Source organism: Platalea leucorodia (genome assembly GCF_965183815.1).
Source record: "Platalea leucorodia genome assembly, chromosome: 7".
Classification (NCBI taxonomy): Eukaryota; Metazoa; Chordata; class Aves; order Pelecaniformes; family Threskiornithidae; genus Platalea; species Platalea leucorodia.
In genome coordinates, this window is record NC_138829.1 from 69,347,090 (window position 1) to 69,365,201 (window position 18,112).

Consider the following 18,112-nt stretch of genomic DNA (forward strand, 5'->3'; position numbering starts at 1 on the left):
GCATTTGAAGTCAAAACATGCTCTTTGCTGAGTACTCTAAATTCTTAGCTCTATATGCTCAGAATCAGTGCTAAGAAAGCGCCCTGTTGAATCTCAGATGCATTTGATCTTGAATATGCACATATTTCTGTGCTGTTATCTTCTTTTCCTAATAATTCATCTTAACAGAAAGAATATACCTATAGAAATGAAGCACCAAAACACTACATCTCCATTTCTCTTTGCACCATGCTATTAATATTCTTGCAGTGTAGTTTCTGGTGCATGCATTAAGTTTTAATTAGCATTCCCTGAAATTAGCATGCCTGAAAAAGGCATTTGTTTGTTTAGGAATCCAGGTTTCCATAATGGTTTTTTTGTTTCCTTCCCAGCCTTCACCTCAGCTTTTGACCAGCTGATTTAATTTGCCTAATTTTAAAAGATAATGTAACAACTGAAAGCAAATAAACTGAAGTTAAATTGAATCAACTCGTTCAATAATATGCCTTAAGATGATTCAATTTTATGCAGCCTAATGAATACAAAATTAGGTAAGGCTCAAGCAAAGCACAGCAACGCACACCGCAGCGCTTGCTGGACCAGGCACAGCCTCCTCCTGACCCCGGTGCTGTGCCCTGCACCGAGCTGCTCCCGTCCTGCTGCTGCAGCCACCGAGCGCCGCTCCCGCACCCAGGTTTGGGGCTGCCCGTTCTTTCTGCCCCGTTCTCTCCCCCTGCAACCGCACCAGTTCCCAGGCAGGCAAGTGGCAGCAGGGATTCCTTTGGGTATCTGTGTGCAACTAAGGCTGCATACGTCTACTGCAGGGCTGATCTTACTGACCGCCCAGGCTACGCGGACTACACCCTGCTGTCTGCGGAGATACCGGACAGCAAAAATACATGAGATCACTTTTAGGCAAAAATACATGAGATCACTTTTAGGCATTGCGGATTTTTTAGTCTGCCACATATCACCTTATTTGCCCTCGCTTCCCCACTGTATATATTTAATCTTTAAAACTCATTTTAAAAAATAATTTTAAAACCATTTAGTGCTGTTATACACTGTGCAAAATTACACACGTCATTTTGCTGGGTAAATATGACGTGAATACAGCCTGCAAGCATATCTCCATGACTTAACAGCAGTCTCCTCTTGTAGATAGAAAGGAGTAAAAGAAGCCTGACCTCTAGTGAACCCAAGTGCTTACACCACTTCTGTGAGAGGCAGAGTCCTAAGTTATCTTTACGCTCTGGAAAACTTTATTCATAGCTCTGAAATGAAGATATATTTTTGTTACAACATAACCCAGAGCAAAGATGAGGGCAACAAAAGGGTAAATACTATAATCCTAATTACTACAGAATTTTGACATGACTGGAGAGATTAACATGACAGAAGCATCTGAATACAGAAAAAGTTGTGGTCTCCGACTACTCCATTGTCCTTCTGAATCTACTCTGCCTTCTTTTCATTTTTATTGAATAAAATAATTTCATTATCTATCCTTAAAATATAAGTATATCAAATATTTTATCCAACTCTATGAGAGATTTCTGAGGTATTTCAGGGCGTGCTTATATCATGAACTTTTGACGGGAAGTACCTACCTGCAGAAGACTGCAGTTTCTCCTAGATACATCAGACGTTAGAATTCAGGTATAGTAAAAGAGGGATATCTATTGCCTTTTAAATTCGCTTGAATAAAGGAAACTTTACAAGAAAACATGACAAGTGAAAGAGACGTATGCAATAAATAGCAGAACTCGCAAGGATTCCCAGAAGCGGTATTTCAGCAATGGAATCGCACATGCCTAACTTGAGGCACTTTCCTGCAAAGCTCCCGCAGGCGACTTGCTTACAAATTCACAATTCCAGTCCTAGAAAGAGTAATCACAAACTAGTTCCTTGAGGAAAGCAGCCTAAAATAGCCTGAATAATCAGGCAGCGGGGCAGAAAGCTACGGAAAGTTCAGTTTTCTGAAGGCTGTACAAACCACAGAATCTTTTAGATTCACGTACAATCAGTGATATATTTTTTTTTTTAACTTTCCAGTAGAGGTATACATTTAGAGACGTACTTACTATACATCTCACAGAATGGCTGAGGCTGGAGGGGACCTCTGGAGGTCATCTTGTCCAACCCCCTGCTCAAGCAGGGCCACCTAAAGCCCCTTGCCCAGGACCGCGTCCAGAGGGCTTTTGAATATCTCCAAGGACGGAGATTCCACCACCTCCCTGGGCAACCTGTAAGTGATTGGATACATGGAATTACCTGGTAAGAATGAGTTCAGTAAAATTCTTTATGCAGTTGGTTCTATGCGAGCCATTAATTACAATTCCCCTTGACGGAAGTACAGCATCACATCCAGGAAGCACACAAGGACAAGATGTTGAACTTTGCTGCCTTGTGATCATGCTAAAACAAATACATTGACCACAAATATTCATCCAAGAAGTACAACTGTGAGCAGAGCATGCAGAGCAAATCAGGCTTTCTTTAGCATAGTGGATAGCTAATGCTGTTACTGCAAGAGGAAAATATCTACGGGCAAGATAAGGAGGCATGCTTAACTAGAACACAGGCACTAGAAGCGCTTCAATTTACATATTCTTGACTTATTTACCACCTTACATATAATCCATCTTATCATTCATTGGATTTGGCTAAACCACTAGGATATATCACACATACTCTTTAATGCACATGACGCTGCTTCAAGTAACTCTAGTCGAACTAGCATAGATAAAATTACGCATCACTCTCCGACACTGATTTCTGGCATCAGGTGGTACCTTGATTCAGCACATTACTTGAAAGTAGCAAACATCCCACATGAGAATCATCATACAAAAGACTTCAAGGTTACACATTAAAAGACCTATTCTTAACTGGGTACTGGTGCCTCTAGTTCCCAGTCAGGGCCACACAACTTTTAATCCTTATGCTTTTCTCTTTAAAAGGTACCTAGCAGAGAACATAAGCGCAGGTTCTTATTCCTAGGGCTACAGAGAACAACTCGAGCAAGAGCCGAAGGAAATACAGACAGTTTAAACTGATTGACTGCTCCATCTATTCGTATAATCTCAAAAAGGCAAAGGCAGTAACACAGTAAGGAAGACCACAAAAGAGGCACACAAGTTACCAACAGAATACTTATTTCTATAACTGTAATAATGCTAGCAATTCTTTTAACCTTTACTTTAAAATCTCTGGAACTGTCAAAATGGACAGACTGGAAGGCTAACTTTGAGACTAGGAAAGTCCTCCCCTGAGCAAAGGGCAACAAGAGATACCATAATGTGTTTGAACAGAGATAATGGCTTCTTGATTAGGGGATAAGGGTAATTCTCAAAGCTCAGCATAAATGAAAAAACTAATCAAGCGACTACTTGAATATAAATGCCTGTTTTTTCTTTTCCAGTTTGATTTCTGAAACACATGAATGCATTTGCTCCTCATTTAAGTAACTCAAATTCCAGCAAACATGGTATTGCATGTGATCATCCCTGGGAAAAAAAAAAAAAAGCCGCCATTTTTAAGTAATCATAATTGTACTTCTTGTGAGTCACACACCAATTCTGGGTTATCAGAACACATAACAGTTACACCTTCTGTGCACCTTCTCCAAGAAGGAGCCAATACACAGTAATTGTATCAAAGCACAAACAAGGAAAAAGAGCAAACGTCCGCTCAATCCTAAACCTCGCTTTTCAAGGTGAGGCATGTATGTCCTGCAAGATAATAAACTTGGGCTGTTACATGGTTGGCGATACCGAGGAGTGAAGGTTACTCGGGTAATTTTTCAACCTGAATTTACATGCTTTCAAAGGCTTCCTTTCAGAAAGTTATACAGTTACATTACAAGGTTTCGTCTTCATGCAATCCTAGCTCTAGCATAAAAAAAGTGCCCAAAGTAAAGTGGTTTTGAATCCAAAATGCCTACCTGCAGAACAGAAGTGTTGTAACAGCTGCGATAAGCAGTACAGCCCACCCTAACCCCAGAGAGCTACCGAACCTTATCTCAGGGGGCACTGAGAATACCCCTTGGCCACCAAGTCAATAGCCAGCGATCCCACCCCACAATAAACCGTGAAATCAGTGAGTTATTAAGCTTTTTTCCCCTCCTCCTTTTTCATAAGTGCTTTTCCTCACAGTTAAGAGCATATGAGTTACTCGACTCTGTTTCCAGAAGCAGGCTGCGCCCACCTTAGGTGCTGAAGCCTTCCCCGGGCTGCCTCGGCGGTGAAGCTCAGCCTGGGAGGCCGGCGGGGCCCCGGGCGCCCGGCCCCGGCCCGGGGAGGAGGGTGGCTGGGGCACGACGAGGTATTTTGTCGTTTTAAAGAGCGCAAAGGCCACGGGACCCCGCGAACGGCCGCCAGAGTGGCAGGCGGGGGCCGTGAGGGACGACCGACCGGCTCGGCCTTTGGCAAACGGGGAGAAGCGGCGGCAGATAATTAGCTCCGCTAAACCAATTAGCGCCCCTTGCCCGGGCTCCCCCCGCTAATCGCCTCCCGCCCGCTCCCCCTCACGCCAGCAGCCGTTGGGGCAGGGAGGGAGGGAGGCGGCGCGCGCCCTCCCCCGCGCGCCCCGGTTCCCGCGCCGCGAACCCGCCAAACCCCCGGCCCGGCTCGAGACCCGACCGCCCCCCTCCGGCGGCGGCGGCGGGAGGAGGGAGCGGCCCGGCAACGCCGCGCTCCCATTGGCTGCGCGGGGCGGAGGGCTGCGAGGTGATTGGCTGGGTCGGGTGCTCCCCCCCCCCCCCCGTCCCTCGGCGGCTCAGCGGGTTGAATTCAAATCGGCACCGGGAGCGGCCGCGCGGCGGGACCGGACGGGACCGGGCGGCGGCGGCACCACCACCACTCCCGGTGGGTGCTGGCTCTCAGGCGGGGCGGGCAGCGGGCGGACGACGGAGCGGCAGCAGAGAGGAGCAACTCTCTAGGCACAGCGGTGGCGCCAAATGTTTAAACCGGATCCCGGAAGGGCCCCGCCCGCCGGCGGCGGCCAATCGGCGGCGCTGAGCCGTCAGCGGCCGGGGCGGGGCGCGGCGGGGCGGGGCCGGGCCGGGCCGTTGGGCGGCGGGCGCGAGCCGCCGGGCGCGCGCGGGCCGGTCCGAGAGGCGGGAGGCGAGGAGCCCTTCCCCGGCGGCGGCGAGGGCGGCGGGAACCGGGCGAGGTGGGCGCCGCCGCCGCCTGCCCGCCCGCTGGCCCCTCACGGGCGTCCCCGCCGGTTTCCCTCCTAACGCTTCCCTCCTCCGGCCCCGCAGAAGCGGCGGGACCCTGCGATGCGGAGCGCCGCGGCGGCACCGGTCAGCGTCGCCCCCTGAGGCTGCGCGGCGGCGGGAGAATGCAGCAGGCGGGCGGGGAGATGGGGACCGGCGACAAGGTAATTCCTCGGTTCCGCCCCGCTTTCCTCCGTGCCCGCTCCGGTGGGAAAGCGCCGAAGCGGGCGGCCCCGCCGGGGGCTGCTGCCCCCCGCGGCGGCGGTGGGGCCGGGGCGGCGGGGCCCGGCGCGGTGACAGCCCGGCCGGGGAGCGCGTCCCCCGCAGCACCTCTGGGCCCGAAACCCCTGCGGTCGGGACGAAGGCGTGCGAAAAACGTTGGATGGCGGCAATCGAGCGCCTTTTACGTTCACTTTAATTTCTCTCCGTAGCAAAAGAACCTGAAACTTTACCCGACCCCCTTTATCCATCAGTTCTGTACCGAGCAGTACTGCTTCCTGCAGTACTCCCCCTTTTCCCCCTTAATAAAAGGGGTTTCAGTCGTTCTTCATAGCTTTCTGCTGCGGATTAACACTCACTCTGACTGTATTTTCCCCCGAGGGAAAGAAAAGGAGAATTACCCCAAGAATATCACGGGCCCTGTGTCTTACGCTAAAGGCACGGTCACAGAAATGGTTTCAGGGAAGGGGTTTGTTAGTTCAGAGTCCAACTGCAACCTTTGAGCTACCCAAAAAACGCAGCTGATCTCTATCCCACTTCGACTGTTACCAACAAACAGATTATAGTGCTTCTGCTTTTTAACAGCAGTTTTTCTTTTCCTTGGTGCGTAGGAAAATCATTCTCCTGAGCCATACAGAAGCGTCTTGAAAACCCCCTTGAAACAAGCAGCTACCTCACATTCGGTATTGACAGAGCTACAGCCTGACTGTCAGCCTCTGACCACACCCCCAAAACCTAAAGAAATCCTTCCAGCAGATCCATGGACGCCTACTTCGAACCTTAAAATGCTGATTAGTGCAGCTAGTCCCGAGATTAGGAGCAGAGAACAGAGAAGGGAACTGTCGAACAACACGAGTGAGGTCCTACAGGCAAAACACTGTTTGCAGGTACGTTGTAAAGGTGTCTTCTTTATTTACTTTTTTGGTAAAGTTAGCTGAAGGCTGTTTATTCAGTATAAAAAGTTATACATTAACATACTACAATGTTTTTAAAGTTTTGATTTTGGAGTATTTACCCAATATAAGTAAGGATATTGCCTAGTTAGTTACATACAACTGGTAATGTTTGGCTGGTTTTATTTCACAACTGTTGAGGAGAAAGGGAGAACGCTGGGCCTTTGACAGTGCTCACAATGAAGCTGCTAAATATCCACGTTTACATGTTTATTGTAAAAAATTCCAAACTCTCTTTTCCTTGTTTCTGTGTAGGAGCACTTATCGGGAGATGAATATGAAAAATCTCAACCAAGTCGCAAAGAGAAAAGTCTAGGATTACTGTGTCATAAATTCTTAGCTCGATATCCTGATTACCCCAGCACTGCAGAGAATAATTACATTTGCCTTGATGAAGTAGCTGAAGAGCTTAGTAAGTTGCTGTATATGCTATTATGTATTTCTTCACACAAATGTGCCAATAACCAATGCACTTGCGTTAGTGCATTTTTGCTCCGTAAAATTTTGAACGCCTACTGTGTACTCTCAAACTTACTTAAACTCAGCTTTAAACTCTTCATTCTTGGAGCAATTCTTTTAAAAAGCCGAAGTTTCTTCGGTGAACTGAATTGAGAAACTCTGAGTTATGTTTAATATTAAACACCTGAATTATTGCCAATCCCACAAATAGCCAGTTGCAGTTTTTTGGCTCTGGAGATGATGGCTAAGATTAGTGGTTGGATTTTTGCGGCGGGAACTAGCGTTTCTCAAGCTGAACCCACAACTTCCTGTCCAATCGTGACATCAAAGCAAGAAGCTACTTTCTGCTCTCTATGATAATTTAAATTTCTCATTTTATATCACTATTTTTATATCACACCAATGATCTACCGAGAGTCTGAGTTGCTAACATTAAGCTGAAGCTATTTTTATCAAGGAGCTATGAAATTACAGTATTCTACAGATTATAACGCTGATAAGAGTTATAAATCATACTGCTAGAAATTTTTTGGTGTCATTGTATCTTCAGGATACGTTGGGGGACACAGGAGAGGGATGAATTGCAAATTAAACAAAATGTCTATTCTATTTATAGTTTGTACAAAATAACATCTCTTTTAAAAAATGCCTGGTCAACACCAAGAATTTGACAGACAAAAGAGAAAAGGACAGTGTGTTAATAGAATAACATATAAAAACAAGATACAAAACAGTTGTCTGCCATGAGTTTCCAAGGGTATTTAATGAGATGATCTAAAATCAATGCAATGAATAATTAAAAATGCTTTGTTTTTTTTTAAAGCTGTATTGAAACCCATCTAATGGCTCTTCTGGCAACAGTAAGTTTTATTTCTTAAGGAATGCTGTAAACCAAGTATAAGTGTCGAAAAGCAAGTCCTTCCATATCTAAAGCAAGAATTGTTTTCTTTTCCTTGCTGGCAAGATCTATGAGGGCTATTTTCAGAAACCTTTGTAATGAGGAATTGGCAAAAGTGGCTTAGAAGTATATTATGAGGAGGGGGAAGTATAGCAAAACTGATCCCTTCTCCGTGCAAACCACGTTCAGGTAAATGTATGACAAAACATATGTAGTCGAGATGTCATGTTCGTCTTTCTTTTCTTTTTTTCAGATGTTGAACGTAGACGCATATACGATATTGTGAACGTGCTAGAGAGCCTACACATGGTGAGCCGCCTTGCCAAAAACAGATATGCTTGGCACGGGCGGCATAATCTCTCCAAAACCCTGCAGGCTTTGAAAAAAGTTGGAGAAGAGAACAAATACACGCAACAAATTCAGATGATCAAGAAAAGAGAGTATGAGCATGAATTTGATTTTGATGGTGAAAGAAATGAAGAAATGGCAAGATCTTTCGGCTCAAATGAGCATTCAGAAATGTCTTTTGTTGAGCTCCCAGGAATGGAATTTCGTGCTGGTAATAATTCTCTGTAATGCCAAGAATAATATGTGCTTGTAATGATCGATATCTATGAGCTTGGAAAAAAACCATCTATTGGACTTTTTTTTCTGTGGTGCCTGAAAGGCGCCACAACTGTTTGTGGTGAGAAAATGCTCTACGCTCCTTCAGTTCTCTGATTCATTCAATTCTTGCACATGTATTTTATTTTTACAGTGCAAGAACAAGGGGGAATCAGGTGAAACTATCAAACAATCCCAACATATAATCCAATTTGCAGGATTTGTTGCCGTTGAACATTATAGAAGCCAAAAGTATAAATTACTCCATTAATTTATTTTTTAATTTAGGTTTGATTCGTGGAGGAAATGTTAATTAAGGATTGTTAAATACATTGTATAACCTGCAGTTAAGCATCTGTAAGAGTACAAGTTCTCAGACAATAGGAAATGCATACAGGGGCATTTCCCTCTTTGGGGAATCGCACTCTCTCTTTGTAGTTAGAGTTGGTATCCACCTAATTACCTGATTCTTGTCATGTAGAGACATGATTCTGGAGTCCACATCAGCTCTGCCTAGTTGCTGTGTTGTTTGTTCTTAAAATAATTGTCACTGACAAATTTCCTCAGTTTTTTAAAAATGTTTGTAGCTGGCGTGTCACTTAATACTTCAATCCTTTCTCCTGTCTGCTGCAGCATCAGTAAATAGCAGGAAAGACAAGTCCTTACGAGTGATGAGTCAGAAATTTGTGATGCTGTTTCTTGTATCGACTCCTCAAATAGTAAGCCTTGAAGTTGCTGCTAAAATCTTGATTGGAGAAGACCAGTTAGAAGACTTAGATAAAAGCAAGTTTAAAAGTAAGTAAAATATCAAGTGTAAGCTAAATGAACTATTCTAGTAGTAGTTTATACAGTGTAAAATACCATCATCTTTTTCCTGCCATAAATACATTTGAGCCTCCAAAAACTCACTAAATACCTTGCGCAGTTTTTCACAGGGACCCGCTTGTGCATAGTCATTGATACGTAGTGACGTAATGACCACGAAAGAGGAAAAGTCCATTAAATCCTCTCTCCTGAAGTAATGTCACAAGGCAGCTTATTGGTAACAATTTCTCTTTCCTCAAGCAGTCTGTCAAAGATTTCAGCGTCATTTCATGAAAGATGCCCCAGAATCATGCAAATCTGTGTTCTGGTCATGTAACTTACTTGTTGGAAATCTAAAGAAATTCTGTAAAAGTCCTGTTAATAACTTAAACGTGAGGGGAAGTGAAACCCAGTGCTCTAACTGCCAATTATTTCTTCATTCTTTTACCCTGCTCTCAGTTCCCCGCACACTTCCTCCTCTTCCTCTCCATTCAAATGAAAAGGTACTTCTAGGTCTAGGGCTGTGTATCTGTAATAATCAAAAATGAGCCTGCTCTTGAGAGATCAAGAATTAATTGTGGGTTTCATTGAAAATTACACCCTTCCTTGATTCTCAGACAGACTCCATTGCTTTATTTGTGGAATTGTATCTGCGCGAAAACTGATCCTCGCTGGTTTCAGTTCATAATTTCCTTTCCACTGCATCACGGCAACATCGAGAGGGTGGGTGGGTAGGCAATAGGAAGGTTTTGTTCGTTTTTATTCTTTCTTCTTCCTCCCTAAGGCCTGTCTCACAATAAAAGCATTTTCAGGGCATTCCATCCATGTGTCTATATTTCAGGTATCACAAGTTTTACCATCTTCTTGGTTAAGAAGCATCGCCCCAAGTTCCATGACTTGCTAGACTTTCAGTTTTCAGTAGCAGAAGCTTTGGCCTAAATACATTCACTTTGCAGTCCAGAAGTCACTTGTAATTTGACTGCTGCCTAAAACTTCTCCCCCATAGCTCAACCTGCAGGATGGTTATCCTGTTGGATTTTAGTGTGTCTCTTCCCCCTAGTTCCCATGTTCACCGTTGCAGGTGCTTACCTGCCTTTTAACCTACTTATTTTCACTCCAGAATTGGTACAGGTTTGGCCATTGCACAGAACCTACCTTGTTTTGAAAATGTTTTTTTTCTGTATTTAGCATGATATACTTAGCAGTATTTTCTTTTCTAGATCTGTATCTATGTCCTTCTATTCTACATATAAACTTTATATTGTGATATGTTATTTCATAGTATAAATACCTGTTCCACAAAATTGTTCTTATAAAAAAAATTATAAAGATTTTTCCTTTTAGCTGCTAAAAGGACATTACAACATTTTTAATCAGATATATGTTAACTTGTGAATCGGAATTGCTATACTTTACATTTGTTTATTTTATTTCAGCCAAAATTAGGAGACTTTATGACATAGCAAATGTTCTCAGTAGCCTTGAGCTCATCAAGAAAGTTCACGTTACAGAGGAGAGAGGTAGAAAACCAGCATTCAAGTGGACAGGACCTGAGGTCTTGCCCAATATTCAGGGTAGGTGTATGTGTCATTTCCTTTTGTTCTGCTGATGATTTTGACGGTTTCTCTGTTTTCTCTGCTAGAAATTTTTTGACCAAAAGACAGAGTAAACTAAGCAGAAAGTCTTTGCTAGTCACGTCACTGTCCTTGGTCCCTGGCAGCACAGCACACCAGTGTGCATTTCCACACAGTACATGTACCCATACTGAGACTCTTCCATTTCCATTTTTGCTGCTGCTAGTACTTCAATAACTGTAAGCCAGGCTCAAATAACTGCTTTTAATTACTGAATTTGCATATGATATGTATTTACTCTTTGGGGGTTTTTTTCTGCTTTTTAGATACAAAACTTGAAACAACTTCTACGACCTGTCCCCCACCTGTTTCAGAATCCATCACTTCCAAAGAGCAGTGTTCAAAAAACCTTTTTCCTTCAAGAGCAAAGCAAAACTTCACTCGGCATCCATCTCTAATAAAGTTAGTTAAAAGTATAGAAAACGACAGAAGAAAGATCCAATCTGCTCCAACCAGTCCAGTTAAAATAAGTGCAAGTACGTATCTTTGTCGAAGTTTGTTTTTAACTCAGAGGTAGTCTTGCATTAAAGCTAAATCAGGCTTGCCATCTTCTCATGGGAGAAGCAGATGTGTGGGTACGCCTGCTTACAACGAACATGTCTTAAGAACTGTCAAAAATAGACAAGATGGGGAAAATACACATTGCCTGTAAATCCGAGGCTTTACAAGATTGATAGTGCAAACAAAGCTAAAATGATCTGTGTTCAGTGCGTTAAGCTCTGCAATTAGTAGAAGCTCTTTCCAGTTTGGGGGACCAAATCCCACCACAGCTTGCGCAGTTGCAACAAAGTAAATATGTTTATTGAGATCTGGAACAAATTCAGCACCCTGTAGGGAACTCCCGCCTCCTCTTTCACACCAAATACACAAGGCGTGGCATGTTACTATTTTGGGTTTAAGAATAGTATTAAATCCCTTTTTACGTATCACTATCTTGACTTTGCGTGACGTCCTACTGGCTACAAACTCCTGTTTGTGTAGTACAGCTGATTCTCTGGATATTGTACCTTTCTCTATGAACTGCTGTAACCCTGGTTTGGTAGGGAAACTGGGCTGTAGATCTTACTATCTAAGCAGTTCTGTATTCCATACGATTGCCAGAAAAATCACCTATCAGTGTTCATGTTCTTGTTTGTTAGGTATCCTCTTTGGAGGGAAAAAAATGGAGCTGAGGCTTTAAGATTTGTTTGACATAAGCTACTATCCAATTGATCAAGTCTGGGCTGCAGTTTGAGGATAACATGGAGTCTTAGTGTCTTCTCATTAAATGTGTACGCCACGTTAAATAACGCAGTCTCCTCAAGACAAAATTTAACTTCTACGTTTGATGTACTAACAGTTTTGTTTTGTTTTCCCCCTTCCAACCAGTCACTGATCCAAATTTATCAGCTTTCCCAAGTAAAATGGCTCAGGTTCCAACAATCACTAAACATCAGCTGGAAGGACAATCAAAGTAAGTTTGCACAAGTATTAAGGTGAGAAGCTTTATTTTGTCACTGGCCATTAAGTTAACACTATGCTCAGTCTGAGTTGGGCAATAGTCTGCAAAAACAGGTAACCCCTGATCCTGCAGGCTATTTTTTTCACTTACTATTTTCTCTTTAGTGGATTGAGAAGGACAAGTTCATGTTAAGTCTTTGCATTGCAGAAACTAATTTGTCAGGGCCTTCATTTCTGTATGAAGGTATTAAAATACGTTGGGCTTTTTTGTTTGTTTGTTTTGTTTTTGTTTTAAGGAAAGCAAAAGAGATGAAAATGAAATTGTCAAGATCTGCTTTGGAATGTAATCTGCTCTCACCTGAGGTAGTCCGCAAGCCCGAACCTCCTTGCACCGCAGCACCCTCTCAGCTGTCAGCTCTCACGCAGCCACGCGCTGTCTGTCCTCCAAGCCACAGTTCAGTCCCACCAGCAATACTACCTCATGCTCATTCTGGCGTGTCATATGCAATATATCTGCACCCTTCCCAAGCCCACACTGTGACAACATACAGCCCAAGTTTCATGTTGCAGCCTCTACCGTGTGCTAATGTAACTGGAATTAAGAGTATTAATTCAAAAGCATTAAATAAAATAACCACTGAGGAAGGGGACAGTCAGATAGCTACAGATGATCCAACAAAGTCCTTGACAGCTAAAGAAAGACCGACTATAAAATCAGAAGCTTCATCACAGCGGTGCCTTAAAAGACCACAAGCATTACAAGAGAATAATTTAATTAAAAGGTATAGAAGTGATGAGGAAAGCCTTGATACTTCTCTGGTAAGTTAAATTATTTTTAAAATGCCATTTTACAGCTTAATGATGTTGCCACCTACTCATTTTCAAAGTGATTTAGGAGCCTACCGGTGTGTGTAGGCGTTTTAAATAACGTTACGCTTGAAGGGATGACGTTCATTTGTTGTGCTTGCTGATGTTTGGGGGGCTGTTTTTTTGTTTGTTTACACATATATATCTCTATATCAATATCACATTATTTTGCTGGTATTTGCAAAGTATCAGGCAGAATATACAGTATGCAGCGTAACACGTGTTTTTGAAAGGCAAACGTAGGATCAGGCTGTATTTTTCTCCTTGTTCCCCTCTTCCCCCTCCAAATATTTATTTCCAAGAAGACCTGTCAAAGCGTACAGATGTTAGTCAAAATAAAACAACTCCAAAACCATTATGTCAAGACTTACCTATTTATACAATGATTCTGGAGTAGTTTGGGTTGCTCATCTTGCTGGCATTCATTCTTAGCTTTAGAGGCGTTAGGAGGGAAGGTGGACACAAAAGTCGCTGGACGGGGAATGTCCCAAAATCCTGATACCTTCTAAATATTTCTATCCAGTGTCGTACACTGTTAATGTTGGACTGTTGTAAGCATGATAATACAGCACATGAAGAGAATAAGAGGTTCGGGAACTGTTGCTGAATGTTTTAGTGTCTCTGTAAATTATGAGGCTGCTTTAAGTTGTGCTTGCCAAAACAGTCGTGAAATGTTATCGGCGTGTTGTGACGACGTGTGGTGTCAGACATCCACTGGCTGAGAAGGAGCAAGAGGGGATAACATGGAACTGGTTGTCCTCTTGACTAGAAATTTCTAAAGCCCAAGCTTGGGAGTCAGGAGAAAAGAGAAAGTTTGCTGTCCTGATTTTTAAGAATTTTTATAAATATCATTGTAGATCTGTAATTGAGAATGTTAAGTCTTACAATGTCTGCCTTTGGTTTTGTATGTACTTTTTCTAAAGGGAGAATCCATTAAAACTGAAAGACCACCTTCCAATAGCTCACAAACGAATCACAAAATGGACAATTTCCAGGAAGAGAGACAGAACAAACCCGAAACATTGGATCAAAACACAGCAAGTTGCTATGACCAATGTAAAAGAGAAGATATTCCAGAAGATGAGGACAAAATCAAAACTAAACAAGACATACCTGTAGCATTTGCTATTCCTGCTCATGAGGTAAGCTTTGCCAGACACCACAGCACATCTTGCCATTACCTGGGAAAACACCACTTGGAGTCTTTGCAAAAGAAACAAAACTATAGCAAACACCACATACATAGATTGTCTTTGGTTAAATTCTTTTTAGTGTGCTTTTAAAACCTTATTTTGTAGGAATGTAGGACTTCTATTTCTGTATTAAGTACACAAATAGGAGGACATGAAGTGACTTTGAGGCTTCAGCTGGGATGAAGATCACAACTAAGACTAAGTAGATGAAGGCAACGTTGAGATCCCTTACATCCCCCATCCTTTGTGTATATTTAGCCTCAAATACTTTGATTTACAACAGTATCACACGAAACTCTCTTCATCAGTAAAGTTTGATATTCTGTAGTTAAGACTTACTACTGTAGAGACCCTGAATAAAGAACAGTTCTGTTGACAAAACCAGAACTTGTAAATGCAAAAGGATTGTCTGCCGATAGTCGTCTTAGGAAAAGCACAATCCAAGAGTGAGGTGACGTGATGATTGCTGGGTCCAGATGTTTCTTCTGGGGAAAAAAAAAAAGTATTCATTATCAGGATTTCTCTTTTGTCTAGTCTAACTGTACAGTGTTAATCCCAAATGGATTTCCAGTTCCTCACCAAGGATATCAGCTGGAAATGGAGCCAGCTGACTTCTGCACAGCAGGGCAGTCTTACTTTAAGGAGCGTGTCCTTGAGTCACTTCTGTCTCATTTCAGACAGAAAGTCGTACAGGCATGGAACACAGGACCCTGGGGATATGGGGGATAAAGAATAAGAACACGGCAAGGGGGATGCAACTTTGGAGAAAAACAACTTTTTTTGTTCACGACTTGTTTGGGGTAAAGGTGTATTGTCTTTTTCTTTTTCAGACTTTTTTCCCATCTGGCTATCTTATTCCTCTTACTCAGTGCACCCATGGCAACAAGGCAGGCTTTTCTGATAAAGAGAAAGCTGGGATATGTTCATTACAGCACACTACCTACAGCTCACCCATTGCTGGCAAGTATTAAATAGGCATGCAGTTGTCTGGCTTAAAGGATTGTGGGCCAGATTTATCCTACTGAGGTGACGAAATCACAACGCAATGGCTTGAGTCTCAAGTTTTAATCCCCTTCAACGCTTGATTTTTCTGTTTCAGGTGTCATTCCAGTGACAGCATCTGAACTGAAAGCAGTTAACATTCCTGCTTTTCATATAACACCCTTGAATATAATGCTGTCACCAACTTCTATAGCTGCTGCGCCTGTACTGAGCACCTCCTGCCTCAATTCGAGCAATAGCAGTTCTGCCCAAAATCCAACTTCTTCAGTTCTGAACTTTACACTGCAACACGTAGGACTAATACCGGCTGGTGTGCAAGTTCCTGCAAATCCTGTTCTTCAGCACGTGCCAGTCTCTTCACAACCGGAAAATGTTAGCCATAGCTCAGAAAACATGAACTTGCAAGAGGAGAAGGTAAGTAAAAATATATTGCAATTTCTTGACTGCGGTGGGTTGGGTGGGAAGCATAGCGCAGCAATTCCTTTACAGCAAGTAAAATATTTAAATAAACCTTTTTTTTTTTTATCTTTATAAATCAATCAGCACTGCCCAAAAAGAGCTGGCAGTGAAGGCCGGCATAAGTACAATATAATTGAGAGGTTAGAAAGGAAGAACAAGTATCTTATTTGTTGTGGAAGTGGAGCCAGCTGGAAGATGACAAGATGTGAAGAGACAACTTTTAGAAGGAGGATTTTGCATAGATCTGAGATGACACTTATTAACAAATTCTCCATTTGTTACTTTCCTTCTCGTTACCCTCCTAATCTACTCTCAAGTTCTTGTGTTTAATGTTAGCTTTTTTTTTAATAGGATGGGATTGTAGAGGATTTTAAAAGAATATTTTTTTCCATGGGAAATTTGTCTGTATATTTCATGTAACACTGTATTGCCTAAGATCTGTTTGTATTAAAAAAAAAGAGATAGGAAGGGATTAGAGAAACCAGATTTTTATTTAATTTATTTTATATATGTATATTTATAGATATGTCAAGGAATACAGGTATATTACTCTCAGTAAAGAGTTGTGAAGTTTTTAATTTTCAGGGAAAAAAATTAGTTTTAAAAACCTAAAACTAGAATTTACTTTTTTTTTTTTTTTTCCTTCCCCTTAAGTGAAAGTAATTTTCTCTCTTCTCTTTAGCCTTGTGTGCCAAAGGAACCCCAAGAGCCCCAGACAGTTACAGAACATTTCTTCCGCACTCCAGGAGGGCCGAACACGGTACCTTCACCCTCTGCAAATTCAGATGGTACCAATAGAATCTCTCAAGGAACTCTGTATATTCCTCAACGAAAACTTGAAGTGTCAGAAGACTAATTTTGGGATATCAGATTGCTGAATGTGTTAGCAGGCACGATTCCTGGCAATACACTGCACGCATCTTGGATTGTATGATGGACAATGTGTGTTTTGGACATGTATTGGCAAGACCTCAGTACTGGAATAGCCTTAATTAATGCTTTAGAATTAAAACTGGCTCTTAATGAGAACGTTAACGTCTAATAATTTTTCCAAAAGGCTTACCTGAAGTATTATAGCAACCAAGTTATGTATCTAGTGGTTTTTGTGTTGCTTTTCTGCTATGCAAAAAGTAAGCTGAAATTGTCTTTGTACAGAAGGGTACAGTCTATCAGTCAGTACATATTTTGCACAAAGAAAAGTACTGTGAGTGTGTACATATTTTATGTCTTAACAAAAAGTCCATAGTTAAAATGTCTTGCTCCTATGTTCAATAATGCTCTTTTGTAAAGTTAGTAATAAAAAAAAAAAAACAACAAAAAATGAATTCTTAATCAAGTTTTATATAAGTTAAGAATTATTTATACTGTATTTTTAAATCAATTTGTTCAGATTAAACTTGCATCAAACTCAAATTTTGACTTTTTTTTGTTTGATCAAATTAAATTGCCTGAGTTAAGTAATACACTGCATATTCCCTGGCATCTTTTCATTCTTTTTTTGTCAGAGAGGGGCGTCTGTCTTCTGAAGGAAGGGAAAATGGTATTTCATCAGAAAGGGACTGAAGTAATTCAATCTGACTTCTGAACTCTATCACTAGAGATTACATCTCCTAATAACCATTAGAGGAAAATATAGTTATGAAGTTTGGAATTCAGAGTATCCTTATCACCCCGGAGTATTGTGGAAAGTGCTGTCCAAATGTCAGGGAACGGAGAAGTTACACGGCTTGGGCTTCAAGCTAAGCAGATGATAGGATTTGAAGGCATCTACTCACGCCTTTGCCTCTTCAGTACGGAGGCTGTACTGTTGGGTTCTGCTTTCCAGCCAAGATCAACGTCAGCTTCCAGCTGGTGTTTCTCCCCTGCTGCCATTTCATACCAAACAGGTTAAGTTAAACCATCTGAATTTAAATAGGTACAGCGGAGTCTCCTCTATGCTGAAGGAAGAAAGATGAAGCCTCCTCACACAGCTCACACCCATCCTAGATGCCAAGGAATAACTCACAAATTAAAGGAAAATACAGCGTGTCTGCCTTCCCAGGTGAAACCTGCCTGGCTGTCCACATGAGGACAGGAAAAACGCCAGCAATGCCCAACAGTCAGGCTTGGACTGGGTGAAAAAAAAAAACAGTTAACACAGCTAACATACATAGTAAAACTAACTGGCTTGCTTCTTTTTAATAATGCAAAATTATTTTGTAATACAAAATACACCGGACAGAATAGGATAACTATTGAAATACTCCTACCTGAGGGGGAGAGAAGAATAAAAGCTGGAAAATGGAGGATTTCTGACTGCAGCAGCGAGTAGATTGTTTTTCTTCTCCAAAGTGGTAATGGATTGATCTTCCTTACACCTGCTAGCAATTCCATTCTAGAAG

The 18,112-nt window shown here is 42.1% G+C and overlaps 1 protein-coding gene across 1 annotated transcript; it reads left to right on the forward strand.

The window, feature by feature from the left end:
• Nucleotides 1-5,325: 5,325 nt before the first annotated feature.
• On the forward strand, nucleotides 5,326-16,587 carry E2F8 (E2F transcription factor 8; the record flags this gene model as incomplete). The annotated part of the gene is made up of 13 exons (XM_082316912.1): nucleotides 5,326-5,364; nucleotides 6,031-6,306; nucleotides 6,628-6,784; nucleotides 7,983-8,288; nucleotides 8,966-9,127; nucleotides 10,573-10,710; nucleotides 11,037-11,246; nucleotides 12,139-12,223; nucleotides 12,507-13,029; nucleotides 14,001-14,219; nucleotides 15,101-15,230; nucleotides 15,370-15,686; nucleotides 16,414-16,587. 13 exons carry the CDS (start codon nucleotides 5,326-5,328, stop codon nucleotides 16,585-16,587), a joined length of 2,736 nt encoding a protein of 911 aa, XP_082173038.1.
• Between the last annotated feature and the right edge of the window lie 1,525 nt (nucleotides 16,588-18,112).